Here is a 25,054-nt window from a genome sequence, read left to right on the forward strand (position 1 = left end):
AGAGGCAGAGCTGAAGCCAGGTGGGTGTGAGGTGGAGTGTACTGAGCACTCTTGTACATGCAGATATTTGTGTGGGGCTCTACTTTTTTTTTTTTTCTTTCTACCATAGAAGTACAATCTGTTTTTAGTATCAAAGCATGAATATCAGTCTTGCACTGTAAATTATTGTCCCACATGCCCTCTGTCTAAAATATCTTGACTTTAGAAAACAGTTTAATTTTATTTCCTTTTTAAAGTGGCCTGATTAATTCATTCTCCACATATTTGCCCAGTCAGCAAACATTTACTGAGCATCCTTTGTGTGTGAACTTGATAGCAGAGACTCTGACATAACAGGAAGGACATATATACCATTACCCCCCCCCCCCCCCCCATGCGTGCACAGCTTGGGAGAGCCTTCCTGGCCTTGCGCAGAAGTTTTAGCCTAACGGAGGCTGAGATTTGTGGATTAAGTGTGTTTCAGAGGGAGACATGGTTCAGCATCTCTTAGAGAATGGGTACTTTCAGGTACGTGGACTAATGCCCTTTAAGATGGTTTCTTTCCCACCATACCATTTTTCTTGACCTCCTCTCTGCTTTTCTAAGAAACTTTTGAGAACAAGACTGTATCATACTAAAGGCATCAGTAACTGTTACATACAGTGCTGTGTTGTTTTATTAGTTGTCTTGGGTTCTTAGTTTTACAAATAAAAGCTTTGGCGATCACAGCTGCAGTTTATTGGGAATTACCTGGTGCAGTTATTTATTGTTAAATAACTAAATATTATTAGATAATTAGATTATCAAAATCCTAATGGATGCCCATTGTTTCCTGAATAGGTACATTTATTTTTAGAAGTGGATGTGCTATGGTTTCAGACCCAGTTGTTACCTCTTACTCTGGGAACTCTTGGTAGAGGAAAGTCCTGTTTCAGTCTGGAGGTGCAGCTGTTGAGGCTAATCTGTACAAAGCAGAAACCAAAAATCTCTCACTTTCTGTCATTTCTGTTTACTTCGAAGTAGACAGTCATTTTCAGTGCAAGTAGGACTTCAGATACTCTAAAATATTCAAAAGGAATATTTGCATCGAAACTGAGATCTTAACACTTAACAGTGAAAGCACTGATGGGGATTGTGTAGTGAATGACCCCAGGTATAGATTATAGATCAGTTCCCAGTTTGCTAGCAGGTTATTTTTTCTTGCAAAAGACAATTTGTCAATTGCTTTTTGGGGGGTTGGAAATCCTAACTTATCAAGTGTTAGAAATGGTGGTTTCCCAGTGAATTTCTCAAAAAACTGTTCTGTGAGGTTTACTTCTCCTCTCATGTTCCTCACTTCCCCTTGGCATCCAGTCATTAAATATTTCTTGACCATAATACGCTCCTGTGGTCAGACATAATTTTATGTGCATGTCGCAAAGAAAATGACAGAAGTCTCTGCATGGGAGGAAGTTACATTCTGGTTGAGTCCGTCCTTTTAGCTATAGATAAATTCATTTAAATGTCCAGCCCAGACCTTCTCAGCTTTGAGATTCATAAACCAGGTACTTATTACAATTTTTTTTCCACCTATAACATCTGTAAGCATTTCAAACTCAACATGTGTCACATTGACAACTTCTATGGTAGTCACCCTAAATTTGCTCTTCCTCTTTCCTTTCTTCCCTTAGTTGATGTGCGCACCATCCACTAGGCATCCAAGCCATAAATCCGCTCATGCCAGAAACCTGGAAGTCCCCATCTTCCTCCTGTTCCTCCTCAATTTGCACATCCTGTAGATTTCTGTCCCACGTATTTCTCATCTGTTTCTTTACGTTTACCACTTAGCACCGTTTCCGTCACTGCATCAGTCAGTTCTATCCTTCTCTTGGCTATATTAGGACAGCAGCTTCTTACCTGGCCTCTAATCTCTCTGTTCTTCGATCCATCCTCCAAATCCCTTCTAACTTCATTTTGACAGCATGCAAATTGAACCACATTACTTGCGTGCAGAGTTTTCACAGACTCTCCTTACGAGTTAAACCTCAGCTTCTTTATATGGTATAGAAGTACATGCACGTTTTATGCCTTTGGGAATTCCCCGTCTTCCTTTTGGTGCTACCTGATCCCAGTGTGTACTCCTGTCACATCAGCCTTATCTATTTTTTAAAGTGTCTTCCTCCATTGACCCCTGCAAATCTGACTGTCCTTTGCCTTAGTGAGTCTTAGTTACGTGTGAGAAACACAGTTATATGAAGTCAGAAATGGTTGATTCCATCTGTTAGAATACCTGTATTTTGAAAAGGATATTTATAACTGAGAAAAGATTCAGTTTAGATAAAATTTAATGTGCAGGAAAAGTAAAAAGAAAAAAATTTTAAAGGATCCTGGGAGTAAATTGTAGGGTGATAGTCCAGAAGTGTGAAGAAGACAAGAGTTTTTTCGTGATGATTGTTGCTGGGCACTCACATTGGGGTGGCAGTAGGGAGTGACAGAAGGGTTTTGTTGATGGAAGTGTTTGTCAGGCACGGGAGTTGTAAGTCAAGGACTGCCTGTGCTAAGTTCTCTGGGACTTTCATCTCTACAAGTGGTGACTGTGTTTCTGTGTCAGTGAATTCTTGGGGGGTTCAAACCAAGGAACAGTAGACTTTATCTGAACTTTTCATTCTCATAAGTTAATATTGGAATGAAACTTTTATTGATGCAAAGGCATTTTTATTACTAATTTGTATAAACTTAGTGAAGATTTAAAAATGTGATTTATATGGGCTTATTTTTAAATAAGATGCCTGAAAAAGTGGCCAAAAATGAGCTAAAAGGTTCATTTGAAGTAAGCACAGTATTATAGCTCCTTGGCACAATCACTTCATATTTTGTCTTGGTGAGTCAAGGCACAAAGCAAGGATAATGATAATGTAGAAAACAGCACCAGGAACTGATCTTGCCTGGCTTCCATTTTCCTTTTGTACAGCTTTGGTGGAAATGCCTTACAAAAAAAAAAAAAAGCAGGCTATTTCCTTTATTATTTCTTTCCAGAGTTGCAGTATTCCAGGTTAAATTAGTTCTTAAGATGCTTTTATGGCATAGGTGAACTGTTTTAGCAAAATGAAACAGCCATCATTTATTTATTTTCTATTAATTTTTTTTGTGTTTATTTTCAGAGAGAGAGAATTAACGAATAAGCAGGGGAGGGACAGAGAGAGAGAGGGAGATACAGAATCCAAAGCAGGTTCCAGACTCAGCTGTCAGCACAGAGCCCAACATGGGGCTCAAACTCACTAACTGTGAAGTTATGACCTGAGCAGAAGTCAGATGTTCAACTGACTGAGCTGAGCCATCCAGGTGCCCCAAAATAGTCATTTTTAAAATAAGCTCTATTTTCTTACCTACTTCCACATTCCTTCTGAAAGGCTGCTCTTGGAGGTAAAAATACAACTGTTGTTACAAAGGCTGAGACAACGAATGAATACTTTTATACTCCTGAGATGTGGTCCTCAACTATTCTCCTATATGACATCCTGGCTCATCTTCCTTCCTTGACAGCCCAGGTAAGAGACCTCTGATGCAGCATGAGACACAGGCAGAAAGTACTGCAAATTGAACATTACCAGAGTCAGGGTCCTTCTACACTTTTTCTTTGTCAGTTTAGAATACCTGGAATATTGTGTTATGTAGGTAACTGAGGACGAATGAGGTTATTGATCTGAGAATTGCTCCTTAGGTTCTTCTTTCAACAATTATGGGGATCTTCATTTAGGACAGTAGAATTATTACTTCTGCATGTCATGTGTTGACAGCCCAAAGAAGAGGATTGTCTTCGTGTTGTTTTATGGCCATAGCTTTGAACTCGCTTACAGAGATATTTTAAGCACTATAGTTAAGTAGAAGAAAGGGGGTAGTTTCGTTGTGAATATATTCAGTGAAGAATAGGATGTCAGTGTCTGCTGTTGTATTGTTTAGGCTATATAAATACCTTATTTGAGAAATAGCCTGAGAATCAGGAGCCATGGGCTACAGATTCTGGCTTGGTACTGACACATTCTGTCCTCCACTGAATTTTTGGGTGTCTTTGACCCTCTGTTTCTGTGGTTGAACCAGAGTGCAAATTGGGGGATGCTTCTATTATTGGGGAGCTATGACATGTGTGAAGAAGTAACAAGTGCTTGAATGCTTAGAAATGTTAAAAATAGATTTCAAAAATCATGAATTACTTGGACTTTGGTGGTATGACTAATTTTAGGTGAACCTGTCCTTAAATATGTAATAAGTACAAAGAACAAGACCTCAGATTTCTGTGTTGCAGTAATGACTCACTTTGGCAAAATTATGATGTGCATATGGTTATGAGACTACTGTAGATCCCAGTGGGTACATTAGATTGAAAAACCTTAAATGGAGTGGGCTCATGCATATGGTTTTTCGCAGATGATAAAAGCCTTTTGCTGAGAAGAGATTAGTATGAAATGCTAAGACCTCTTTGTTTGGGGGCCCTACCTGTTCACACTGTCTGAGAATTGTAATTTTAGATCTTTCAAATTGAAATCGTAGAAGTCTGTTTCTTAGGAGTAATCATGGTGAAAGAATGTATTGAAATTATTTCGGAATTTTTTCCCCCAACAACTACCTCATGATATTGGACATGCCAGGTGTTAGTTTTCTAATTTTGCAGAAAGTAAATTTTGGAACAAATATATTGATTCTTCTGGTTTTGGAAAATCCTTCCCTGTACCTCATTTATATAGTGAATGAAATTTATGAGAAACAGTGTCACCTCACTGGGACTGCTCAGCAGTCTTTGGGATGAAGTGCCCACCATACTGGGTTTCCTCACTTCTTCTAGACAGGCACTATTTTCCTTCAGTAAATGTTTTATGTGCACACCATATGCCCCAAACCCTGTTGTTATTACAGAGACATAAGAGGAATATAAGAGATAGGTCTCTATTTTCCAGGGCTTCATCCCCGGGTTACCTAATTACTTTGGAACAGCTTAAGGTAAATAAACTGTGAAAAATATTCTTTGAAAAGTTGTTGAATGAAAGATATGCTCTTAGTTTCTCACTAATCTCCCTTGTGGTTTTTTTAATGCCATATATTTTTCTTGGGAGAGTTTTCTTGCAGCTGTATTTGTGATCTTCGGCTCGGATTTATGAGCTGCCACCATTAAGGTCTCCCTCTGGCTTTGTCATCAGAGATGGAGGGTTGTGTGTGGTTTGTTTTCTTATTGTTAATATGTGAGAGTTTTTCCTAATCAAAATAAATGCATAAGTGTTTTTCTTGACTTTGTCTTTTTTGGACTGACTTATGAAGATAAATTTGTGAATTCCGAAAATTTGTTTCTGAGATTAAAGACAAAATTTCCAAAGCAGTAGGCATTGTGGTTGTCTAAAGAAATGTATGTCTTCTGGTTTCAGCATTAGAGTTGGAATTTTTTTTTAATTTGACTGTTAAAACTAAGGCAGTGGAAAAATAAAAATGAAACAGAAAAGCATTGTTGTTGGAAGTAGAAGGAATAGTTCAGGATATGTAAGAAAACCATTCTGGATCTTATTGATGATGTTGAGAGATTAGTAAATATTGACTGACCCCAGGGACGTTTTACTGGCGTTTTGCAGGGTACCTTGCATTTGTAGAATTCATACACATCAAACTGCATCATCTTTGGCTTTTTGACCATATGTACTTAGTCTGTGAATGGCTTGGATCTCTGGCTAGGTCAGCTTTGTGGTTAAATATAAACTATAGCTGACCCTTGAACAACACGTATTTGAACTGTGTGGGTCCACTTATTCACAATTTTTTTTTTTTTTTTTTGGTAAATACAATACTGTAATGCCAATGCAGGTTTTCTTCCTTAGGATTAAATAACATTTTTTCCTCTAGCTTGCTTTATTGTAAGATTACAATATATAATATATGTAACACAAAAATGCGCATCAATCAGCTGCTTCTATCATTGGTAAGGCTTCTAGTACAGTTATAGGTGGATTTTTGACTGTGTAGGGTATCAGTGCTCTAGACCCCACATTGTTCAAGGGTAAGTTTTAGTAACACCTAGTTGTGTCCTCTTTCCACGCCTAGAGAGATGGATCGGGGCAGTTCAAATAATTTTGCATTATTATTCATCTTGCATTAGGTGAACACCTAGTTGGCTGTTCTTACGAAAGATATTTTTGTTATCTGGTAACACAAGTAGCACAAGATAGACTTAACTATTAACTCAGCGTCTTTTAATACTTTAGAAATGACTTCAACTTTAATCTTTTCCTTTTTCTTAGCACTTTCACTATATAGACATTGCTATGCAATATTGACATATATAGTAACCACTAATGTGGGAGGAAAAACCATATTACATGCTCTTACATGACACATAACTGTTTCACTTCTCAGGGTGATTTTTGTTTGTGGCCAGTCAGAAACTTCTGATTTAATTAAGATTGTAATGTTATATGTCAGAAACCATTCTTTTCTCCTTACAAATTTCTCCACTTCTTTACGAAGACTGTAGACCTGTAGACTGGGTATGTTACATTAGAATACTACCTAGGTAACCCCGGTGTTGTGGACAAAGGTATTGGCAGTATGTTATCTCTTAGTTGATATCACACAGCGTTTTTAATATTCTTGTACATTTCCTTCCCTTAGGTGTTGTTTTCTTTTCTTGTAGTAAAAGAAACAATGTTGACATTGTTTCTCTGAGGATTCATACAGAAAGCAAAAAAGAAATAAGAGAAGTGAATTTTTTATTTTCTTAAAGAATAAATTAACATGTTTGAAAGTGCTTAACCAGTTGTTCGACCATCAGGTATTACAAGTTGCTACACATTGGGCCTGTCTGAGTCAGCCTTATGAGCCCAGCTACTATGTCATCCTGCCTGTCCTATTTTTTTTTTTTTAAAGAGGCATGGTCAGTTATTTACAACACCCAAATTATAGAAGCAGCCCAAATGTCCATCGATAGATGAATGGGTATACAAGATGGAGTAAATATATACAATGGAATATTATTCAGGCATAAAAAAGAATGAAATCTTGCCATTTGCAGTGACATGAATGGAGCTAGAGAGTATAATGCTAAACAAAATAGTTCAGTCATAGAAAGACAAATACCTTATGATTTTGCTCCTATGTGGACTTTAGGAAACAAAACAAATGAGCAAAGTGGAAAAAAAAAAAGACAGAAACCAAGAAACAGACTCTTAAATATAGAGAACAAACTGATGGTTATCAGAGGGAGGGGAGTGGGGGCGTAGGTTAAATAGGTGATGGGGATTAAGGAGTGGACCTGTTGTGATGAGCACTGGCTGATGAATGGAAGTGCTGAATCACTATGTTGTACACCTGAAACTAATATAACACTGTTAACTGTACTGAAATTAAAATAAAATAATAAAGAGATACTTAATATAAAGTAGATGGTAAGTGTTCCATTTTGAGTTAATTTAGAAGTATAGTGGGAGATACAGATCAAAATTAGTGTTTTTTAATTTTAATATTTTTTTGATATAGGAACATCCAGTTTTTCCAAAGTCAGTTTTGAACAAGCTATCTATTCCCTACTGCATGGACTTTACATTTTTATAAGGAATATCCATATATGTATGAATTTATTTCTTTACTGTCTCTTGTGTTGCATTGATTTATTTATCTTTTAGCCAATAATTTAGCTTTATAGTAAGTTATGAAACTGAGGAGGTTTAGCCCTCATACTTTGTTCTTCTTTTTCAAAGCTGTTTTGTGTTTTCTGAGTCCTTTCTATTTGTATATGAATTTTAGAGTCAACTTCTCAGTTTCTACAAAGAATCCTGCTGAGATGTTTGTTGAGATTATGTTGATGCTATAGATCAATTTGGGGAGAATGAACAATTTAAAAATATTGAATTTCCAACTCTTGAATAATGTATATAACTCTATTTAGGTCTTATTTAATTTTTCTCAGCAATATTTTGTTGTTTTCAGTAGACAAGTCTTTTATATCTTTTATCAGATTTATTAAGAATTTTATATTTTTGATGTAATAATAAATGGCATCATTTTTACCCTTTTAGTTTCCTTTTGTTCATTTTTGGTTAATAGAAATATTCTCACTTTTATATATTCATCTTGTATTTGACAGTCTTACTAAGTCACTTATTAGTTTTAGTAGGTTTTTTTTAGATTACATCTGATTTTCACTTGGATGATAGTATTTCTAGTTAAATAAAGACAGTTTTTTTTCCCTTCCTAATCTGGATGTCTTCTTTTTCTTTCCTGAGTGCACTGACTTAGAACCTCCAGGATCATGTTCAGTAGAAGTGGTAAGAGCTGACATGCTTGTCTCCTTCCTGGTTTTAGGGGAGGAAAGTATCCCATCTTTTACTGTTAAGTATGATGTAAGCTGTAGGTTTTTCATAAATGTCCTTTATTAGGTTTAAAACGTTCCATTATATTCTTAGTTTGTAAGAGGTTTAATCAGGAATGTATTGTTAAAATTTGTCAAATGCCTTTTCTGTGTCTATCAAATGATCATCTGGTTTTCCTGTTTACTTTGTTACTGCAGTGATTTACACTGATTTTATTTTTGAGTGTTAAACCTCCTATGCCTGGGTAAAATCCAGTTGGTCTCTCTTTCTTTCTTTCTCTCTTTCTTTCTTTCTTTCTTTCTTTCTTTCTTTCTTTCTTTCTATCTATCTATCTATCTATCTATCTATCTATCTATTGAAATAGATGATTTTTTAAAACATTTTTTTAAGTTTATTTTTGAGAGAGAGAGAGAGCACAAATAAGGAGCAGAGAGAGAGGGAGACATAGAATCAGGCTCCAGGTTCCAAGTTGTCAGCACAGAACCTGACATGGGTCTTGAACCCACCAAACCATGAGACCATGACCAGAGCTGAAGTTGGAAGCTTAACTGATTGAGCCACGCAGATGTCCCAGCTTTTTAAATGTATTCTTGAATATGATTTGCTACAGTTTTTTAAATGAATCTTTGCATTTGTGTTTGTGAAAAAAATTCATCTACAATTTTCTTTTCTTGTGATGTCATTGTCTGGTTTTGGTATCAGGGTAATGTTGGCCTCAAAGGATGGCTCGGGAAATTATTTCTCCCTAATCAACTTCTTGAATGAGTTTGTAGAATTGTTTCTTTATTAAATGTTAAGTCGAATTTATCAGTAAAGCCATCTAGGCCTGGAGTTCTCTTTTTGTGGAAGATTTTTAATTAAATATTCAATTTCTTTTTCTTTCCTTTTTTTTTTTTTTTTTGGTGTGTGTGTATGTGTCCATGATAATTTATTATTGAATGTTTTTTATTTTAGCATTGTTGAAATCAGGTGGGTTTTTTTTTTTTGACTGTACTTTTAAAAATTAACTTTAAAATTTTAATTCCAGTACAGTTAACATACAGTGTGATATTAGTTTTAGTGATTGAACAATTCTGTACATTACACAGTACTTATCATGTTAAGTGCACTTGTTAATCCCTATCACCTATTTCTCCCGTCACCTCCACCCACCTCCCCTCTTGTAAACATCAGTTTGTTCTCTGTAGTTAAGAGGCAGTCCTTGCTTTGTCTGTCTGTCTCTCTCTCTTTGCCTTTGTATGTTTTTTTTTTTTTTTTTGTTTCTTAAATTCTGCATATGAGTGAAATCATATGTCTTTTTCTTTCTCTGACTTCTCTCTCTTAGCATTATACTCTCTAGCTCCACCTGTGTCTTCTCATTTGGCAAGATTTCATTCTTTTTATAGCTGAATAATATTTCATTGTATAAATCTTCTTTATCCATTCATCTATTGATGGACCCTTGGCTCACTTCCGTAATTTGGCTATTGTAAATAATGCTGCAATACACATAGGGGTCAAGTATCCTTTCAAATTAGTATTTTTATATCCTTTGGTTAAGTACCTAATAGTGTGAGTGTTGGAACCAAGGGTAGTTCTATTTTTAACTTTTTGAGGAACCTCCACACTGTTTTCCACAGTCGTGGCACCAGTTTGCATTCCCAGCAACTGTGCACAAAAGTTCCATGGTCTCCATGTCCTCACCAACAGCTGTTGTTTCTTGTGTTACTGGTTTTAGCCATTCTGACAGGTGTGAAGTGATATCTCACTGTAGTTTTGATTCGCATTTCCCTGTTGATGAAGGATGTTGAGCATTTTTTCATGTATGTGTCTGTTAGCCATCTGGATGTCTTCTTTGGAAAAATGTCTTCTCAGTTTTTAATTGATTAAAATTGTTGGATTTTAATTGGATTTAAATTTTTTTTTTTTGGCCATTGAGTTGTGTGAGATCTTTGTATATTTTGGGTACTGACTCTTTATCAGATATGTCATTTGCAAATATCCTCTCCCAAGACAATAGGTTGTTTATTAGGTTTGTTGATTGTTTCCTTTGCTGTGCAGAAGCGTTTTATTTTGATGTAGTCCAATAGTTTATTTTTGCTTTTATTTCTCTTGTCTCTGGAGACAAAACTAGAAAAAATGTTACTATGGCTGATGTCCAAGATTACTGTCTGTGTCCTGTTGTAGGACTTCTAGGGTTTCAGGTCTCACATTTAGGTCCTTAATCCATTTTGAGTTGTTAGTGTGGAGGGGGAAGGGTGAAAGAAAGTGATCCAGTTTCATTCTTTTCCATGTCGCTATCCAGTTTTCCCATCACCATTTGTTGAAGAGATTGCCTTTTTCCATTGCATATTCGTGTCTTTTGTGTTGAATATTAATTGACCATATAATTGTAGGATTGTTTTTGTTTTCTCTCTTCTTCCATTGACCTTTGTGTCTGTTTTTGTGCCAGTACCATACTGTTGTGATTACTACAGCTTTGTAGTATAACTTGAAATCTGAAACTGTGGTACTTCCAGCTTCGTTTTCCTTTTTTTGGTTATTTGGGGCCTTTTGTAGCTCTATACAAATTTTAGGATTATTTGCTCTTGTTCTGTGAAAAATGTTATTGGTATTTTGATAAGGAATGCTGTAAACCTGTAGATTGCTTTAGGGTAAATGGATGTTTTAACAATATTTGTTCTTCTAATCCATGAGCATGGAATACCTTTCCATTTGTTTGTGTCCTCTTCAGTTCCTTTTCTTACTGTTTTATACTTTTCAGAGTTCAGGCCTTTACCTCATTGATTAAGTTTATTCCTAGATATTTTATTATTTTTGATTGAATTACAAATAGGATTACTTTCTTAATTTCTCTTTATTACTTTATTAGTACATAGAAATACAAGATTTCTGTACATTGCTTTTATATCTTACAACCTTACTGAACTCAGTTATTCTAGAAATCTTTTAGTGGAGCGAATGGTTTTGTATATATAGTAAAATGTCATCTGCAAATATTATTTCTTCCTTACCAATTTGGATGCCTTTTATTCCTTTTTGTTATCTGATTTCCATAGCTAGGACATCCATTACTTTGTTGAATACAAGTGCTGAGAATGGACATCCTTGTCTTGTCTTAGATCTTAGGGGCCGGAGCAAGGTTTTAGTTTTTCACCATTGAGTATGATGTTAGTTGTGCATTTTTCATATATGGCCTTTATTATTTTGAGGTATGTTCCCTCTAAACTTATTTAATCTGGGTTTTGATCCTGATCGGATGTTGTACTTTGTCAAATGATTTTTCTGCATCTATTGAAATGATCATGTGGTTTTTATCCTTTCTTTTGTTGATGTGATTATCATGTTGATTGATTTATGAATATCAAACCACTCTTGAATCCTGGGAATAAATCCTACTCAATCTAGTTGACTGACTTTTTAAGTTTATTGTTGTATTAAGTTGGCTAATATTTTGTAGAGTATTTTTGCACATGAATATGTCTGTTAGATCCATCTGGCCCAATGTGTTATTCAAAGCCATTCTTCCCTATTTATTCTGTTTGTATCATCTGTTCATCAATGTAAGTGGGGTGTTAAAGACCCCTGCTATTATTGTATTGCTACTGATTACTTTCTTTATAGTTGTTATTAACTGCTTTGAGTATTTGAGTACCTTAGTGTTGGGTGCATAAAGATTTATAATTGTTATGTCTTCTTGTTGGACTGTCCTCTTGCTGTTTATGTAGTATGTAGTGTCCTTTGTCTCTTGTTACAGTCTTTATTTTAAAGTCTGTTTTGTCTAATATAAGCATTGCTATCCTGGCTTTCTTTTCACATCCATTTGTATGGTAAATGATTCTCTGTCCCTTCATTTTTTTTTTTTTTAAGTAGATTTCACACGCATTGTGGAGCCCAACTTAGAATTTGAATTCACAACCCTGAGATCATGACCTAAGTTGAGATCAAGAGTCAGATGTTGTGAGCCCCTTGACTGATTTTTACAAATATGCTTATTTTGTTTTTACAAATACACTTATTTGTACTGCTTTTGTGCTTCCTACTTTCCATACTTTTACTTCTGGTCTTTAATTTCCACTCAAGGAGTCCCCTTTAATATTTCTTACAGGTCTGGTTAGTGGTTATGAGTTCCTTTAACTTTAGTTTTCCTGGGAAATTCTTTATCTCTCCTTCTATTCTGAATGATACCTTGCTACATATAGTATTCTTGGCTGCACATTTTTTCTTTTCAGAATTAAAAAAATTAATGTTTTTCAGAGAGAGAGACAGAGAGACAGAGTGCGAGTGGGGGAGGGGTAGAGAGAGAGGGAGGCACAGAATCTGATGCAGGCTTCAGGCTCTGAACTGTCAGCACAGAGCCTGGCAAAGGGCTTGAACTCATGAACTGTGAGATCATGACCTGAGCTGATCATGACCTGGATGCTTAACCAACTGAACCCTCCAGGCATCCCTTTTCAGTATTTTGAATGTATCATACCACTCCCTTCTTTCCTAGAAAGTTTTTGATGAAAAATCAGCTGATAGCTTTATGTAGTTTCCCTTATATGTAAGTACTTTCTTTTCTCTTGCTACTTTAAAAGTTATTTTTATTACTACTTTTTGCCATCTAAATTACCATGTGTTCTAATGTGGACCTCCTTGGGTTGATTTTGTTGGGGGATCTCTGTGCCTCCTGGATGTGGTTTCTGTTTTCTTTTTCAGATTGAGAAAGTTTTTATCTGTTATTTCTTCAAATGTAATTTTTGCCTCTTTTTCTTTCCCTTCTTCTTCTGGGATTCCTATAATGCCAGATGAAGATGTGTGTTCTTGTTTTGCATAATTTTTTCTTCCTCTCACCTGCTCAGATTGATTACTTTCCATTACTCTGTCTTCCAGGTTGCTGGTTTATTCATCTGCTTCATTTAGTCTATTATTTATTCCATTTAGTGTATTTTTTTCCCATTTAGCATATTTTTAATTTTATTTATTGTGTTCTTTGTCTCTGATTGGTTCTGTTTTATCTCATTGTTAAGGGTCTCACTGATGTCCTCCACACTTTTCTCAAGTCCAGTGGGTACCTTTGTGATCCTTACTTTAAATTCTCTATCAGGCATATTACTTACTTCTTGTTTTGCTTAGGTCTGTTACTGTGACTCTGTTTTGTTTGTTCATTTGGGACAATATATTCCTGTGTCTTCTTATTTTGTCTAACTCTGTGTCTCTTTCTATATGTTAGGAAAGACCGCTAAGTCTTCTGTACTCGGAAGGATAACCTTATAAAGAAGAGGTCCTTTAGTGTCTTGCTGTGCAATTTCCTCTGTTCACCAGAATCGGGCACTTCAGGGGTGCGTTTTTTTTTTTTTTTTTTTTTTTTTTTTTTTTTAGCTTGCACATGCCAACTTCTTGTGCCTGAGCTGACTGCACTGTCAGGAAAGCAGGCTCCACAGGGCTCGCAGAGCCCGATGCGGGGCTCAGTCTCACAACTGTGAGATCATGACCTGAGCTAAAATCAAGAGTCATGCTTAGCTGACTGAGTCACCTAGGCACCNTTATAAAGAAGAGGTCCTTTAGTGTCTTGCTGTGCAATTTCCTCTGTTCACCAGAATCGGGCACTTCAGGGTTTTTTTTTTTTTTTTTTTTTTTTTTTTTGAGAGAGCTAGCAAGCACATGCCAACTTCTTGTGCCTGAGCTGAGAAGGGGCAGAGGAAAGCAGGCTCCACACCCAGTGCAGAGCCCGATGCGGGGCTCAGTCTCACAACTGTGAGATCATGACCTGAGCTAAAATCAAGAGTCATGCTTAGCTGACTGAGTCACCTAGGCACCCCCAGGGATGTCTTTTATGTGTGATGTGTGAGCCCTGTTGTTGTGCTTGAGCTGCTTTTTACCCAAGTCCAGTTACCTGAGATGGCTCTCTGTCTGTTGTGGGCAGTGTTTGGTCCCTCTGTTGTTATTAGGTGGGTCTGGGGACACCTTGAACTTGAGTTGAGTCAGACCAGGCATTTGGCAGAGATGTAGTAGCATCAAACTAGAGGGGGCTCTCCTCGTGTTGTTCCGAGAAGCTTTTGTTGGTGGACAGGCCTGCAGTCAAACCAGTGGCCTCCAGGCCACTGCTGGGGCCTGTGTCTGACTGTTGTGTTTTTCTTTCCCACTCTCTGGGGAAAGAGTCACTTTGAAATGGTGCTGGCCTCTGTAGGGCCTGCTTGCACAGTGCCAGACCTGCGGCACCATCTTACATGGGCTAGGTACGAGGGTAAAGTAGAGAGATCGGATCTTCAGAAGCACAATTCTGGGGGCTCGGGACAGCATAGCAGGATGACCGTGCTAGCGAGCTTTGAGTCCCCCAACCTGTCCTCTGCGGGAGGTGGACTGTCTGGAGGAGTGCTCTGGGGGAAGCATGGTGCAGTGTCAAGGGGCATGTGGGATTGCTGGCAAGTCCTGCAAGTGTTTATTCTGGGGCCCGGGGGAGGGACGTGGCTCCTGCCCGTTTCTTTCTTCCTGGACGATTTCCCGTGATTTCTGTCCCTGCAGAACATGCACTGAGATTAGTAAATAACTTTCTCCTGGTAAGTTCAGGCACTTTCCAAACTGCTGTTCCTATGCTTTATCACTATGGGCTGTTTGTTATGCCATCTCTTTAAGGGCAGGGACTCACGTTTCCTGTTTCTCACTGGCCCAGAGCCAAGTCTGCTGATTTTTAAAACTTCCAGGTTTTATGTCCCACTGGTTGTAAAAACTCATGAAATTCGGCCCCTCTGTTTTTCAATTCCACATGTTTTACAGGTTCATCTAACTCCTGTGGGCTTCTTAGTGTGATAGTTTCTCACCCTTTTCTCTGTCCAGGGCCTTCCCTTCCCCTCTTGCCAGTAGGTTGTGGTCCATTTTATCCCCACTGTGTTTCTGTCCATCCTACTCTCTTTACCTTTATTTGTGGAGTCTGTTCTGCCAGTCTTCATGGTTTTTTGTGTGTGTGTTCTGTCCTCTTCCCCAGAGGTTAAATATTCAGTTTCTTAACTAGATATTAGACTATTCATGTTATCTCTTTCTTTTTGAGATAGTTTTGGTTATTTATGTTTTTTTTAAGAAATATATCCATTTCATCTAACTTGTTGAATTAATTGGCATAAAATTATTTATATAATATTTCCCTAATTTTTTTTAAATACCTTTGTGACCTGTGGTGATTCTACATCAATTATTGTTGGGATCTCTTCCTTTTTCTCCCTCATTTCTATCAGTATAACAGGATTTATCAATTTTATTGATGTTCTTAAAGAAGCAGCTTCAGTTGTATTGATTTTATCTGTTGATTTCTGTTTATATTTCACTGATTTCTTTCTTTCTGCTTACTTTGGGTTTACTTTGCTTGTTTTCTTAGTTTCTCATTGGAAGTAGAGGTTCATTGGCTTAAGATCTTTCTTCTTTTCTGATGTTGACATTTAACATTATAAATTTCCCTATAATTACTACTTAAAGAGCACCTATAAATCCTAATGCATTGTGTTTTCATTTATTTAAAAATACTTTTAATTTCATTTGTGATTTCTTTTTTTTAATATACATGATTTTTATTTAGAGATATGTTATTTACTGTCCAAATATTTAGGGATTTTCCAGACATCTTTTTAGTGTTGATTTCTAATTTAGCTCCATTGCTTAAAAAAAAAAAAAATCTTTGTATCACTGAAATCTTTAAATAATTTTTCTTCTGCACTTGTTTTATAACTGAGAATTCAGTCTGTTTTTGTAGATTGTCCCTGAGAAATTTTGAAGAATGCAGTTTTCTTCTGTAGTTGGGTAGAGTGTTTTGTAAATATCTATCAGGTCCAGTTGGTTTAATAGTGTTTTCTGTTATATTCTCATGTTTTGTTTTTTTTGCCTGCTTGTTCTGTCTAGAGAGGAATGTTGAAATCTCTTAGTATTATTGTGGTTTTGTCTCTTTCTACTTACTGATTTATTTCTGTTGTAAAGCTCTGTTATTAGATGCATAAACATTTAGGTTTGTTATATTTTCTTGATTGAGTACTTATTATGAAATGATTATTTCTATCTCTGGTAATAGTTTTTGATATTAATATATATACATATATATACTTAAGTTTGCTTTTAAGTAGTGTTAGGAATCTGTTTTATATTTTATCCATCCATTTACCTTCATTTGTATCTTTATATTTAAAGCACACCTCTTACAGGTCCCATGTCAGTGGGTCTTGCTTTTTAAATTCAGTCTGATAATCTATACCTTTTCATTGCGAAGTTTACAATTTACATTTAAGACAGTTATTTATATTGTTATGTTTGAGTCTGTTTGTTGCCATTTGTTTTCTGTTACCCTCTTATACTGCCTTCTTAGATTATTAAATTATTAAGAATATCTCATTTTATCTCCTCTTTTGGCTTTTTAGGTGTATAATTCTTCATTCTATTTTTTAGTGGTTGTTTTAGACTTAATACTACGTATCTTTAATTTATCACAATCTACCTTGAAGTGTTCTATCATTTTATGTTTAGTATAAGAATGTTAGGGGTACCTGGGTGGCTCAGTTGGTTTAAACGTCCAACTTCAGCTCAGGTCATGATCTCCTGGTTCATGGGTTCAGGCCCCATGTCTGGCTCTGCACTGACGGCAGAGCCTGGAACCTGCTTCAGATTCTGTGTCTCCCTCTCCCTCTCTCTCTTTGCCCCTCCCCTTCTTGTGCACTCCCTCTCTTTCTCAAAAATAAATAAATAAACATTTAAAAAACAATGTTACAATTACCATTCTGTTTATTTCTATTTTCTCCTTTCCAGCCATTATATTGATGATGACATGAGTTTTAATTTTACATGTTAAAGATGTTTGCTTCAACAGGAAATTCTTTTTTTTTTTTTTTTAATTTTTTTTTTAATGTTTTATTTATTTCTAGGAGAGAGAGAGAGACAGTGTGAGCAGGAGAGGGTCAGAGAGAGAGGGAGTCACAGACTCCGAAACAGTCTCCAGGCTCATGAGCTGGCAGTCAGCACAGAGCCCGATGCGGGGCTCGAACCCACGAACCGCGAGATCATGACCTAAGCGAAAGCGAGACGCTTAACCGACTAAGCCACCCAGGCGCCCCGGAAATTGTCTTTTAAAGAGATTTGAATAAGAAAAATACTGTATACCATGTGGTTACCATTTCCAGTGGTTCAGTTTCTGGTGCCCTTCATTCCTTTTTGTAGATCTAGTTTACATGCCAACATTCTTCTTTTGTCTTTAACAATTCTTGCTGGTGGAGGTCTACTGGTAATGAAATCTTTTTGCTTTTGTATGTCTGCGAACATCTTTATTTTGCCTTTTGTGTTTGAAAGGTGGATTTTCCTGGCTGAAATTTTTATGTGTACAGTTTTTGCTTATTTTAAAACTGTTGCTCTACTGTTTGCTCCTTGTTTGCCGTGAGAAATTTAATGTCACTGGTAACTTACTTCCTTGTAATGTCATAGGTGTCTTCTTTGAGTACTTTTTAGATTTCTCTCTTTATCATTGCTTTTGAGGCTTTGATTATGTTGTGCCTTGGTATGGTTTACTTCATGTTTCTTTTGCTTTAGATTTGTTGAGTTTCTTTCATGTTTGGGTTTATAGTTGTCATCAAATTTAGAAATTTATGGTCCATTTTTCCTTCATGTTATGTCTCTCTCTGCCTCTGTCTCTCTTTCTCTCTCTCTCTCTCTTTTGTCACCTGCCCCTTTTTGGGGGGACTCCAGTTAGAGGTCTTCTGAAATTTTCTCACAGCTTACTGGTACTGTTTTCATTACCCATCCATCATTCTTTTTTCTCTTTGTTTCATTTTGGTTGGTTGCTAATGCTATGCCTTCAGGTTTACCTATATTTCCTCCTGCTGTGTCTAACCTGTTACTGATTTCATTCAGTGTATTTTTCATCTGAAACATGCCTTCATTTCTAGAAATTTGATTTTTGTATTTCCATGCCTTTACTTAATTATTTGAACATAATAATTATTTTAATGCCCTTGTTTGCAGTTAACTTTTATGCCTGTACTGGTTTAGTTTCAATTTACTGACTTTTCTACTCATTACAGGTCATGTTTTCTTGTCTTTTTGTGTGCCTGGTAATTTTTGATTGGAATTAATACATTGTATATTTTGCTTTGTTGGCTGCTAGATATCTTTGTGTTTTTTTTTTAAGTCTTCTTGAGCTTTACTCTGTGATGCAGTAAATGATTTGGCAGCAGTTTGATTCTTTTGAGTTTTTCAGTTAGGATTTGTTAAGGGGGATTTGGAAAAGAGCTCTGTCTAGGGTTGATTTTTCTGCATTGCTTTTGCAACACCTTCCAGAACATTCTCTCCAGTGCTTCATGAAGTAGGTTTTCCAGTCTTGCTGATGGGAGCAGACACCTGTCACAGTCTGTGTGAATGCCAGGAAGTGTGCCTTCTAATCCCTTTGTGTGTTTTTCCCCCTAGCTTGTGAAGCTTCCTCTCACTAAGTGTTGATCTCTCCTCTGCTGCATCCTCAGGGGAACTCTGTAGAACTCCAGGTCCTCACTCTGTAATCCTCATTCATTGGAACTCTAGCTGCCTTGTTCTCCTCAGTCTTCCAACCTAGGGGGTGTTCCTGGATCTGCCTCAGTTTTCCCTCCTTGCATTATACTCTGAACACTCCAGGCAGTAAATTGGAGCATAAGGGTTTCCTCATTTGTTTCCTGTTTCTTGAGAATTATGGTTTTAGTTGTTTCACAGCCAGTGTCTCAACAAGCATTGTTCTGTATATTTTGATGGGTGTTTTTTGTTGTTTCAGGCAAGGAGGTCAGGCTGGGGTCTGTTATAGTATCTTGCCCAGAAATGGCCAATCCCCTTAAAGATATCCTCTCTCCTTTTAGCCAAGCTCAAGACCATAATTTATGTTTCCTGCTTTGTCTTTTGGTGAAATGACTCTTCCTCCAAGTCCTTTCTTCTTCCTAGTATTTTTGACAATTCTTTTGTATTTGATACTAAAAATTTTCAGAGGTACCATCATCATTAACCTTTACCAATACTAAGAAACAGCATTGAAGTGGAGGGAATATAGTCAGAATAATTATAAATTCTAGTACCTAATACTCTGCCCTTTATAAAGTGTGTACTCGGGGAATATTTCTTACATGTTAATTCAGTGTAAAATTTGCATGTTTCGAATGTTGATAGGGCAGTAATAGTTCATGATGAGCATATGTTCTGAAATATTTTAGAAAATAATAGCTGTTGGGAGGATTTATACTTTTTCAGACTAAGCCTTAATGCCCCTGGTATATTTTGGATGGTTCTAACTCTGTTCTACTTTCTCATGTTTATATATGTGTGTGTGTATAAAATATACATATAAATGTGAATTTTGCTTTTTCTGTTTCCTTGGTATGCTGCTTGAAACCGTATTTGTCATTCATATATCTGTAGAACTTCATATAGTCCTTGGCGTAGTGGTATTCAATTAATATTTTATGATTTGGAGGGAGGGAGCTAGTGTTTAAGGTTAAGTACATTGTTATGCCTTTACCTAGAATCTCTATATTATAAATTCCTAACTATCTCTATATTACAGTATAAACCACATCTATTTCATCATAGCTTGTTATTGTATGTCTTTGGTATGTTGTGAAAGAGCTGTCAGAGAATGAGTGCTTTATTACTTAGAGTTACTAGTTAAGTGTTGTTTTACCATTGATCAGAATATCTTTTTCACTTTACTGTATTCATTGTGGTATTTTACTATAATTGGAGGTAGTCATGAGGTGAAAGGCTTGCTGGATCTCCCTTTGTGACATTGGGGCAACATCACTGTGTGGTGGGGATCAATTAGGCATTTACTTCTGTTTTTGTTTTGCTAATCTTAGAGTTTGAAAAAGTTTGCTCCATTCTCTGCCCTACTTCTTGGTCCTTCCCATCTGTGCTCTGACCCAGTGTTAGGTTGTAGAGGAAAAAAAACAACAACATAGAGGTCAGCTTCTATTAAACTCTGTTCCAGTAAAATTGAATAAAGAGCTCTAGAAGATAAAAGGCCATACCCACTTGTCAGATAACCTTGCAAATTTGAGATGTTGATTACTTACCTTGGCTGAGGAATCTTGGAATTGATGACTCCCTTTAAAATTCATTCTCTTTTCACTTGATGGAACAAAATAGCTTTATTTTCCTTTTATTGTTCATCTCCCTCTCACAAAATAAATGATACGATGTTTCCTCTCTGAACGCACAAAGTATTCTTTTAGAGTCTCCTCAGGCCTGGGGTCTGGGTGGGCGTCTGTGTGCCTGAGTGTGTGGTATGTGAGATGTGTGTGTATGTGTTTATATTTTCTCCATCTTCAGATTCATCCAGTTCTAGAAATACTTATACCTTGCTTGCATTGCATGGTTCTGGCTCCCTCTGCAGCCCCAAAAGGAAAAGTGCTTTGTTGTCTTTTGTTGCTGAAAATCCAACTCCCAGCCTTCTTTCTTTGAATAGAGAGCATCCCAGCTGGTATGCAAGGACAGATTGAGATTTCAGATTTAGGAATGCCTTTTTTTTTTTTTTTGGCAAGGCTTATTGAAGACTGAAGACACATTTCAGGAGAGCTCTAAGAGGTGAGAAGATAGTGAGGAGGGTGCGGAGAGAAGGGAAAAAGGCAGAAAATGGGCTAACACAGCTGCAAAGTTAATGTTTAAGAAGAAAGTTCATTCACTTACTGGTATTTACTGTAAACTTTTATTGAGAAATCAGGGAGTTCCAGAGTAGAAGCCTACAGCTACTGTGGGCTTTCCAGGCCCTTTTTATTAGATTGCACCCCCAGGACATTAGTGAACTGCCCACATGGATGAGTTGTGTAATGAGGTCTTCAGTGTTGGCTTGACTGTTGAACATTTAGGGTGACTTTGGCTAGGGCTTGATATCTTAACTTTAAATTACTGATTTTGAAGATACCCTTGAGAGTTTGGTTCTCCCCATAAGTCTAGAGCTGTGCCGTTAAATGCAGCACACCGTGATCCTTGGGGTCCAGAATAGAAATTCTTTTTTTTAAAAAATTTTTAAATGTTTATTTTTGAGAGAGAGAGAGAGAGAGAGAGAGAGCGAGCGAGCGCGGGGGAGCGAGCGCGCGTGCACGCCCTTGCGCGCCAGTGGGGGAGGGGCAGAGAAAGAGAGGCAGGCACAGAATCTGAAACAGGCTCTGGGCTCTGAGCTGTCAGCAAAAGCCCAATGTGGGGCTTGAACTCACGAACCATGAAATCATGACCTGAGCGTAAGTCATAAATTTAACCAACTGAGCCACGCAGGGACCCCCAGAATAGAAATTCTTTAAGCAGTAGTCAACCACATTGACCTCTAATGAGTCCAGGTAAACAAGGGCAGAATTTCTAGACATTTTGCCTCAGTGAAGCAAAACTGACCATTGAAAGGTGGCTTTTGGGGTGCTAGTATATTGTTTGTTGATGTGGGTGCTGGTTACACAAATATATTTAGTATAAATATATTTAGTGTAAACATTACACTTCCATGTGTATTTTTTTGTATGTTACACATCAATAAAAAGTTTTATTTCACACATGTCAAATACTTTTTCAGAGCATTCACCGAAGTGCTGTGTCTGTACTAAGCCACAGCACATGTGAGTGCATGGATGCCTGGAATGTGAAGTTGCCCCTGGCCTACCGCATTACCTCTCATCTTCTTTAAAGGGGTATGTGCATGTGCATATCTAGGTATGTAAGGTGACTCTTATTTAATTGATAATCAGAACATTAATATAAATCCATGCTTTTAGAGTTATTGCATATTCATAAAGTAAGTTTTGCACTTTTGAGTTAAATTCTTATTCAATTAGTAAGTGTCATTTGGTTTGTCGTTGTTGGTTTTTTTTTTTTTTCTTTATGTCATCTTTCTCAGGATTTAGGATCCCTATGAATTGTTAACATGTGTTCTTTGTGAAACCAAATAACACACGTTAAGTTTCTTAGAAAGTCATGGTGATGTTGGTCTGTTTGAAATTAAGTGTTGGGGCTCCTGGGTGGCTCAATTCTGGATTTCAGCTCAGGTCATGATCTCATGGTTCACAGAATCGAGCCCCACATTGGCCTCTGTGTTGACAGTGTGGAGCTTGCTTGAGATTCTCTCCCTCCTTCTCTTTCTGCCCCTCCTCCACTCACACTTCTTCTCTCTCCCTCTCCCTCCCTCCCTCTCTAAACAAACAAACAAACAAACTTCAAAAAAAAGAAATTAAGTAGGATAAATCTTTAGAATCAGAAAAGTGGAGACATTTTGTAAACAGTTTTATTATCCACTTTTCACTTTCCCTTCCCATATTCTTGACTTGTATAAATCTCATCTTTGTCTCCTTGAATCCTTCGTACCTCCCCCCTTGAATTGTCATTAAACTTTTCGCAGACTTAGAAGATTAAAAGCTTGATATTCTTACTTGAAAATTTGGTGAATAATTGTTAAAATTCAGCAGTGGTTTGTACTGTTCTCTAATTTGAATGTAAGTTTTTGAGATTTGTTATTTTTGCTGTTGAGAGGTTTGTTATTTTTGCTATTTAGACTTAAAAGCAGTTAGCTTTTATCCTGGACTGACATGCACATAGCCTTGTTGATTTTAGTGGAAATTAGCAAGCTTGACTTTTCTCTAGAGGCCTCCTAAAACTACATTGAAAGGACTGTACTCCATAGAAGCAGATTTGCCGGTAAGGGCAGGAGGTTCTCGGAGGAATTCTTGCTTCGATGTCTGTAGAGAGCGTGTGAGATTTCATGGTGGCATGTTTTTGTCACAGCTCTTGTGTAGCAGTCACAGACCCTGAACCCAAGAACTGATTTCTATTTGGAGCAGGCACTGACCTGTTTTTCTGGGCTGAAAACAGTGAAGTGTATCAGTTTTGGTAGCTTGAGTTATAAGAAACCTAAGTTAGTTTGAAGTGGAATTACCCTGATGAAAGGGCAGTTGAAAGCCCTTGACACTGGACAGAGGATTGTCTAGTGTCTAACCTTGGCTCAAAATGCACCAGACATAATGAGAGTCATTATGAACTGCCGATCTCCTACCCCTCCCCCCTGCAGACCCTATTAGACTTGCAAAAATAGCAAACACTGTGTGTGTTTGGCGTGGTGCCCGCTGTGTACTGGAGAAAGAAAGCGTACCTTGTTTGTACTCCAACCAGATACTGGTGCATCGTGTTACAGCTCTGCTTGGTTCTGAACTCCTCTGTTCAGTCTCATCCTGACAGATGTTGTCGTTGCCACCCCTTAGCAGGACAAATGCAGCCACTCCTCGGGAGCTGGCTTTTGCCCAGCTGTGCTTGCCAGTACCCTAAGCTGAAGTGCTTATGTACCTGTGGGAAGGCAACAGCCTGTGGCCCTGTTCTCTTCTGCCACTATGTGCATTACCTTTTGAGGTTTGGCCATTTCTGAGGGAGAAGTTCTATTTGGCTGACCAGATAAGTGTGTAAGCCTTGAGCTTCTCTTCCTGCTTTCTAATCCACAGAAGTTTGTTGTTAAGCACCCACTGGACATGCCTAGGGAGGGTCCCTGCCCTCTAGGAGCCCACTGTCCTTTTAGGTAGAAAGACAAGCAGACGGTCAGATAATTGGGACCTTAGTATTTCTGTGCCTGAGGGACTGTGGGAACAAAGGAAGGAGAGATCTCTGGGGAGCATCAGGGCAACTGTCCTTTCACAGGGCTTCTAGGTTAAGTGGAGCTTAGAGCCTGTGGCACATGCTGCTGAGTCCAAGGTGAAAGAGAAGTGGCTTGAAATGAGCTCAATGAACCTAGCCTGGGGCATGGATTTGAAGGCTGCAACAGGCAATGGAGAATCCTTGGAGGATTTTTAAAACAGATGAGTAGCCTCTTCAACTTGTTTTATTTTTTAAAGGATTACTCTGGCAGCAGTCTGAAGACTGGGATTATGCAAAAGGCAGTGAGAGTTGGAGAATAATGTTAGGCTATTAAGTCAGGAAGTAAGATGCATGGAGGGTTTTTGGACTTAAAAAAAAAAGTTCCTGAGTTCAGGTAGAGAGAGTAATTAAGGACTGGAAGGGACTGAGAGTTTAAGGGATTTAGGAGTTTAAGGTAAAGTAGTTTGCTTTACCATCTTGGGCCAATAGCATAACTTGAAGAAAGGAACGAGTATCTCCTCTAGACCTCTGGTCTCTTCTCAGTTCCTCTATAGGGCTCTGGCTCATCTTGGTCCGTCTGTCTGCTTTTCCTTTGGACCTACACCATCTGTGACAGCTGTCTTTTGGGACCCACAGATATTTTTTGATTACTTGTCCCTTTTGTTTTCTTAGGAGATTGCTGGGTCAAGTTGAACACGATTGTATCCAGCAGTGGATTATCGATCTACACGATAGACATCAGTGGTGAAGACATCAGTGTGGAAGTCTAATCAGTGAATCAAGTTCCATTTAAAAGATTTAAATGCAGGAGTGCCTGGGTGGCTCAGTAGGTTACATGTCCGACTCTTGGTTTCCTCTCAGGTCATGATCTCAGTGTCTGTGAGTTCGAGCCCCATGTCGGGCTCCGTACTGTCAGTGCAGAGCCTGCTTGGGATTCTCTTTTTCCTCTCCCTCTCTCTCTGGACCTTCCCTGCTTGTTCTCTTTCTCTCTCTCTCAAAATAAATAAATAAACTAAAAAAAAGATTTTAAAAGATTTAAATTCAGAGGTGCCTTCCTGGCTGAGTGGGAAGAGCATGTGACTCTTGATCTTGGGGTTATGTTCGAGCCCCGGATTGGGTATAGAGATTATTTCAAAATAAAATCTTTTTCAAAAAATAAGGATTTAAATGCAGATTATTTTAGTAAACCTGTTTATTTAGTAAACCTGTTA

The 25,054-nt window shown here is 37.5% G+C and overlaps 1 protein-coding gene across 1 annotated transcript in view; it reads left to right on the forward strand.

The window, feature by feature from the left end:
- LOC120247336 (autism susceptibility gene 2 protein-like) overlaps window positions 1–24,596 on the forward strand; it is a 315,017-nt gene extending 290,421 nt beyond the window's left edge. The window contains exon 3 of the mRNA XM_039255190.1: window positions 24,516–24,596. Within this exon, the coding sequence (XP_039111121.1) occupies window positions 24,516–24,536 (21 nt within the window). The 3' untranslated portion in view covers window positions 24,537–24,596. The remainder of the gene's footprint in view (window positions 1–24,515) is intronic.
- The last annotated feature ends 458 nt before the right edge of the window (window positions 24,597–25,054 follow it).

This window comes from Hyaena hyaena, unplaced genomic scaffold (genome assembly GCF_003009895.1).
Source record: "Hyaena hyaena isolate Hyena2069 unplaced genomic scaffold, ASM300989v1 scaffold_513, whole genome shotgun sequence".
In the NCBI taxonomy this organism is placed as follows: domain Eukaryota; kingdom Metazoa; phylum Chordata; class Mammalia; order Carnivora; family Hyaenidae; genus Hyaena; species Hyaena hyaena.